The 7,500-nt window shown below is 30.6% G+C and overlaps 1 protein-coding gene across 2 annotated transcripts in view; it reads right to left on the bottom strand.

Moving 5' to 3' along the window:
• vps13a (vacuolar protein sorting 13 homolog A) overlaps positions 1-7,500 on the bottom strand; it is a 95,842-nt gene that overhangs the window by 75,396 nt on the left and 12,946 nt on the right. For both annotated transcript variants that reach the window (XM_056464604.1, XM_056464605.1), the window contains exons 12-15: positions 7,259-7,365; positions 4,697-4,868; positions 2,583-2,645; positions 1,816-1,951 (exon numbers count right to left, since the gene is read on the bottom strand). In XM_056464604.1, coding sequence (XP_056320579.1) covers positions 1,816-1,951; positions 2,583-2,645; positions 4,697-4,868; positions 7,259-7,365 — 478 coding nt within the window. The remainder of the gene's footprint in view (positions 1-1,815; positions 1,952-2,582; positions 2,646-4,696; positions 4,869-7,258; positions 7,366-7,500) is intronic.

Here is a 7,500-nt window from a genome sequence, read left to right as displayed (position 1 = left end):
CATTTTTGGTGGCTTGCAGAAGCTCAGGGTATAAACATATATATCAACACAAGTAGACAGAAGGACATTTAAATGAGTGGATAATTTCAATAAAGCATAAATGAATAACCCTCTTTAGAAAATGAATACTTTTATCAATTTCTCTGTGAAAATAGCCAATCGTTTTTGATGCATTTAGACAAAAGAGTTTTATTAAATCGTTATATCAATTAAAAATAAGAGTTTAGTCACTGAACATCATTTAGGAATAGAAAAATCATTCATGTAAATTAAAGTGAGTTACACTACAAAACTACAAACTACAAAATTTCAACTAAATTCATGTTTCTCTTCATTTTCCTGTAAGTTAAAATTGTATTCAATATTTTTCCCCTGCGTATTAATTTGGGTGTAGACATTTTTGGACTGTGATCGTTTTTTTAACGGATTAGTTCCAGTTTCGGCTTTGCTACAGACTAATCTAATCTACACTCTCAAGCCACTTTATTAGGTACACCTTACTAGTACCGGGTTGGACCCCCATTTGCCTTCAGAACTGTCTTTCAGGGCAGATATTCAACAAGGTTCTGGAAATATTCCTCAGAGATTTTACTCCATATTGACATGATAGCATCACACAGTTGCTGCAGATTTGTCGGCTGCACATACATGATGCCAATCTCCCGTTCCACCACATCCCAAATGTGCTCTATTGGATTGAGTTCTGGTGACTGTGGAGGCCATTTGAGTACAGTGAACTCATTGTCATGTTCAAGAAACCAGTCTGAGATGATTCACGCTTTATGACATGGTGCTTTATCCTGCTGGAAGTAGCCATCAGAAGATGGAGACACTGTGGTCATACTGATGGACATGGTCAGCAACAATACTCAGGTAGGCTGTGGTGTTGACACGATGCTCAATTGGTACTAATGGGCCCAAAGTGTGCCAAGAAAATATCTCCCACATCCTTACACCACCACCACCAGCCTGAACTGCTGATACAAGGCAAGATGGATTCATGCTTTCATGTTGTTGACGTAAAATTCTGACCCGATCATCCTAATGTGGCAGCAGAAATGGAGACTCATTAGACCGGGCAACGTTTCTCCAATAACGAGTGCTTATTTGAGTTACTGTTGCCTTTTTATCAGCTGGAACCAGTCTGGCCATTCTCCTCTGACATCTGGCATCAACAAGGCATTTGCGGCCACAGAACTGCCCCTCACTGGATATTTCCTCTTTGTCGGACCATTCACTGTAAACCCTAGAGATGGTTGTGCGTGAAAATCCCAGTAGATCAGCAGTTTCTGAAATACTCAGAGCAGCCCGTCTGGCACCAACAACCATGTCACATTCAAAGTCCCTTAAATCCCCTTTCTTCCCCATTCTGATGCTCGCTTTAAACTGCAGCAGATCGTCTTGATTATGTCTGCATGCCTAAATGCATTGAGTTGCTTCCATGTGATTGGCTGATTAGAAATTTGTGTTAATGAGCAGCTAGAAAGGTGTACCTAATAAAGTGGCCGGTGAGTGTATATGCACAAATATATTTTTGTAAAGCATTCTGCAGAAAATATTAATTGAAAAGAGAAATTTGTGAGGGGGTGAACTCATTTATGCTGAGCACTATATGCACACACATGTTAATTCAGTCTAGCATTGTTGACCTTTAACTGTTTAAATAAAAAAAAAATTTAATTAAAATATTTATACAGAAGTATTAAAAAATAAGTGGCTTTATTAAGTCTAGTTTACTTTCTCTGGAATTGTAGACCACAGACTCTGTGCTGGACTAGTTACAGATAACTAACCCAATACAGCGTGCAGACAAACCTCCAGTTTTGACATCTTTGGTTTGAGTGCCACTGGCGTCTCCAGACCAGTTCCACATCCAGCCAAACCAGCCCTGTGACTGTTCCTCCTCCACCTTCACCCCGGGCCGGTAAATCCTAAGCCCCGCCTTCGAGGCCTGCAAACACCAAACCCAAGAAAACACACCAGTCAAACTAGTCAGAAACTGGAGAATGAAACCTGGAGACCTTCATGTGGCACACAGAAGGAACCCATCAGCAGTGTGGACTGGTCACATGATTTTAAAGGCACAATATGTAAGATTGTTTCATAAAAATATTCTAAATCCACTAGAACAGTGTTATATATTTTATATTTTACTTATGTACTTAAAATCTATTTAGTCTGATAAAACAGTGCTGCTTCTTCTCCACGTGATCCCGAGCTGAAGAACAGGAAGCGGTGGACTTTGGCATAATAAAAGATTTTCTGCTTTTGTACCACGTCACGCTCGTCTCTCACAAGCAATTTCTTCAGCATTTCTATTATTCACTTCTTATACTACCATGATAATAAGTTTTGAATACCTTAGCTCATACATCAACATGATTTCTACAGTAGTCCTATGGATCACAACTCCCATGATTCCACACTCAGTCACACCCTCATCAAACTATGCATTTGTTTATTGTGAAGAGACGCCCACTAGTGGCGAAAAGTACATACAGTGCCTTTAACGACTGTAATATTTTGATTTGTGTTAAGATGTCTGTGAATATTACACGAGTGTAAACATGCTGTTATGTCACCTCCATCTCAGCCTGCTGTCTTGCCATAGTGATGTTGAATATATCCAATGTTCTTTCTGTCTCCTAAAGGATGAACAAATTATCAAGGTTATTTTTAAAACAGAGCTTTCACAGAAACAATTACAGGCTTATTTGGTTTTTGCAACATTTTAAGCTTCTTTTATTATTGTTATTGTTATTGTTGTTATTGTTATTGTTTATTTAGTATTACTTAATATGTAAGGTAACACATCATGATTATTTTAATAATAAATATATAGCATTTGTTGAACCAGTTAGACCTAAAGGCAAAGCAACCCAAAATAAAACAAAAAGCAATGGCAGTGTCTGAACTGGTTCCTTTGACCTAAATAGGTTCAGAGGGTCCATGACTATTTGTAAAAACAAAGCAAAAATCATATAACCAAAACTGAATTTGGCAGTTTACAAATATGGTTAATGTTTGTTAAACTCTAAAAACATTCTGGAAAAAAAGAAAAAAAAGAAAATTGGACTAATCCAAAAGGAAAAACCAAACCAAACCAAAAGTAGAACCTAAACCAAACCAAAATTAAAAAACCAAACCAATACAAAACAAAAGCAGAAACCAAACCAAATCAAAAGTAGAACCCAAACCAAATCAAAAGTAGAACCCAAACCAAACCAAAATTAATAACCAAACCAATACAAAACAAAAGCAGAAACCAAACCAAATCAAAAGTAGAATCCAAACCAAACCAAATAACGAACCAAACCAAAAGTAGAAACCAAACTAAACCAAAAGTGGAATTCAAACAAAACAAAATAATGAACCAAACCAAAAGTTGAAACCAAACAATCCCAAAGTAGAATTCAAACCAAACTAAAAGTAGAAATCAAGCTAAACCAAAAGTAGAATCCAAACCAAAAGTAGAAATCAAACCATATAACAAACCAAACCAAAAGTAGAAACAAAATCGAACCAAAAGTAGAAACCAATCCAAATCAAAAGTAGAATCCAAACCAAATAATGTACCAAACCAACATTAGAAACCAAACCAAACCAAAAGTAGAAACCGAACAAAACTAAAATAATGAACCAAACAAAAAGTAGAAACCGAACTCAACGAAAAGTAGAATTCAAACAAAACAAAATAACGAACCAAGCCAAAAAGTAAAAACCAAACCAAACCAACATTAGAATCCAAACCAAATCAAATCAAAAGTAGAATCCAAACCAAATAATGTACCAAACCAACATTAGAAACCAAACCAAACCAAAAGTAGAAACCGAACAAAACAAAATAATGAACCAAACAAAAAGTAGAAACCGAACTAAACCAAAAGTAGAATTCAAACAAAACAAAATAACGAACCAAACCAAAAGTAGAAACCAAACAAAACAAAATAACGAACCAAGCCAAAAGTAGAAACCAAGCTAAACCAAAAGTAGGATTCAAACCAAATAACCAACCAAACCAAAATCAAACCAAAAGTATAAACTAAAACGAGCCAAAAGTAAAACCCAAACCAAACCCACATTAGAAACCAAACCAAATCAAAAGTAGAATCTAAACCAAATAACGAACCAAACCAAAAGTAGAAACCAAACCACATCAATGTAGAAACCGAACCAAATCAAAAGTCCAAACCAAATAACGAACCAAACCAACAAACAAAACCAAAAGTGGAAACTAAAAACCAAATCAAAAGTAGAAACCAAAGCAAATAGAAACAACAACAAAACAGCCAAATATAATAACAAAAACCATACACATGAAGTGGTGAAACCATATATTCACTACTTCACAAACTTTAAACAAAACAAACAATGGTTATAAACAATACAACAGTACGAAAATTAAACAAATTCAAAAGCAAAAAACCCGAACCAAGCTGGAGCAAAAAAACAACAGCCAAACAGCCAAACACGGTTCAGAGCAACTATTGCTATAAAAACCGAAAAACAAAGCAAGAAACATAGTTCATGAATACGATAACAAAACCAAAACAAACCTTTATTTGTCAGTTCATAAACACAGTTCATAGTGACCATAGTGTTAATCTCCAAACCGAAATAAAACACTAAATGTCACACACATCTCTCTGATTTTGTGTTCAACAACAGCATGCGAGTGTGTGTAGCGTTGACCCACCTCCAGCTCCTTCAGCAGACTCTCTGCCGGTTTCTTACTGGTGATTTTGTTCTTATAGAGCTCTCTGTATTTTTTCACATGCTGCCGATGTCGACGGATGTGCAGCCAGGACCACATGTGAAGACGAGGCTTCACGTTGACCTCCAAAACACCCGTGATCACATATCGCCACCTGTTAGAGACAAAGTTACACAATAGTACTTTGTGTATGACAATAGTAATAGTGTATGAGTTTAGTGTCATCCCAAATGGAACACAAACCTTTTTTTTCCTACTAAATACACATTAATCTACTTCCCAGAGAACGTTTAATAGCTGCCAAATTAGTGAAATAAAAGACCAAACTACCTTATAGTACCTGTCATGAGCACAATTGCATTCACCACCAGAAGGAGGCATAATAAATTATGTAGGCAAATGTTGCTTGCACAAAACCAAAATAAATAAAGCGATCCAACCTCAGCACCTGATAGCTCTTCTGCTTCATGAGCAAATTGTTTAACATTGTATACTTCTTTTTATTTTTGAATAAGTTAATAAAAAGTTTAATTTTGTATTTGTTTTTTTTTTTTTTACCCATTGAATTATTTATTTACTTATATAATTTTCACTTATATATTTATTTATTTACATATATATTTTCAATTACTAATTTATTTACTTATTTATTAATTTTTATATTTATTTAATTTGATATTTACTCATTTACTTTGATATGTTTTATTTTTATTTCTTTATTTACTATTATATTTTTATTTAATTAATTAATTTATTTATTTTAATATTTACCTATTCAATTTTATATTCATTTGTTAACTTTTATATTTATTTACTTTTTATTTCTTTATTTACTTTTTTATTTGTTTATTTATTTTATATTTATTTACTTTTATATTTAATTATTTATTTATTTACATATATTTTTATTTACTAATTTATTTACTTATTTATTAATTTTTATATTTACTTATTTAATTTGATATTTACTCATTTACTTTCATATGTTTTACTTTTTATTTCTTGATTTACTTTTTATTTATTTACCTTTTTATTTCTTTATTTACTTTTATATTTTTTATTTAATTAATTAATTTATTTTAATATTTACCTATTTCATTTTATATTTATTTGTTTACTTTTATATTAACTTATTTATGTACTTTTATATTTATTTACTTTTTATTTCTTTATTTACTTTATTTGTTTATTTATTTTATATTTATTTACTTTTATATTTAATTATATATTTATTTATTTACATATATATTTTTAGTTACTAATTTATTTACTTATTGATAAATTTTTATATTTACTTATTTAATTTGATATTTACTCATTTACTTTGATATATTTTACTTTTTATTTCTTTATTTACTTTTTATTTATTTACCTTTTTATTTCTTTATTTACTTTTATATTTTTTTATTTATTTAATTAATTCATTTATTTTAATATTTACCTATTTAATTTTATATTTATTTGTTTACTTTTATATTTACTTATTTATGTACTTTTATATTTATTTACTTTTTATTTCTTTATTTACTTTATTTGTTTATTTATTTTATATTTATTTACTTTTATATTTAATTATTTATTTACATATATTTTTATTTACTAATTTATTTACTTATTTATGAATTTTTATATTAATTTACTTATTTAATTTGATATTTACTCATTTACTTTGATATGTTTTACGTTTTATTTCTTTATTTACTTTTTATTTATTTACCTTTTTATTTCTTTATTTACTTTTATATTTTTTTATTTATTTAATTAATTCATTTATTTTAATATTTACCCATTTAATTTTATATTTATTTGTTTACTTTTATATTTACTTATTTATGTACTTTTATATTTATTTACTTTTTATTTCTTTATTTACTTTATTTGTTTATTTATTTTGTATTTATTTACTTTATATTTTATTATATATTTATTTATATATATTTTTTATTTACTAATTTATTTACTTATTTATTAATTTTTATATTTATTTACTTATTTAATTTGATATTTACTCATTAACTTTGATATGTTTTACTTTTTATTTCTTTATTTACTTTTTCTTTATTTACCTTTTTATTTCTTTATTTACTTTTATATTTAATTATATATTTATTTATTTTACTTGGTTATGTTAGCTACTTATTTTATTTTTATTTTTTTTAAGAGAGGAGAGAGTGTGTCCAATAGGTGTTTTGTCAAGCCCACTCACTTGTGTGAAGCACACTCAGAATTGCACAATGTTTTCAAGAAGCATAAGGTACATAAAACAAGGTGTCTGGTGCATATGAAGAGGAAAAGAGTGTGTCGCCTACAGTAGGTTTATAAAGCTGCGTGAAGCACACTAAATAGAAAGATATTTTTCAGAAACACTGAGAGTTGATAAGACAGTGTTTGGTGCATACAAAGAGGAGAGAGTCTGTCACCCATACTATTTCTACTACAAAATTTAACACAAGTGCGCATAAATATACGATTTGGGACACACCTATAGATTGAAATATGCAACTTCAGAAAATACACAAGACCTCAAACTACAAAAGCACTCACCAATGACGACCGTTAGTGTGAACCCCCACATTTGGGCGATACTTCCTGTAAGGAAGGTTACGGGTCATCATATCCACCGACCCCAACAGCTCCAGAATGCTGACATACTAGAACAAAAAACACACACACACACAAAAATGGATGATTATATTGATGATTGATTATATATGAGATGATTGACAGGCCAGTTTCACCAGTGACAGAATGCATGTACGGCTGCAATCAAATTATTCAAATCAAGC

The sequence above is a fragment of the Danio aesculapii genome, chromosome 8, assembly GCF_903798145.1.
Source record: "Danio aesculapii chromosome 8, fDanAes4.1, whole genome shotgun sequence".
Lineage (NCBI taxonomy): Eukaryota > Metazoa > Chordata > Actinopteri > Cypriniformes > Danionidae > Danio > Danio aesculapii.
This window is presented reverse-complemented; position numbering and strand designations above follow the sequence as displayed.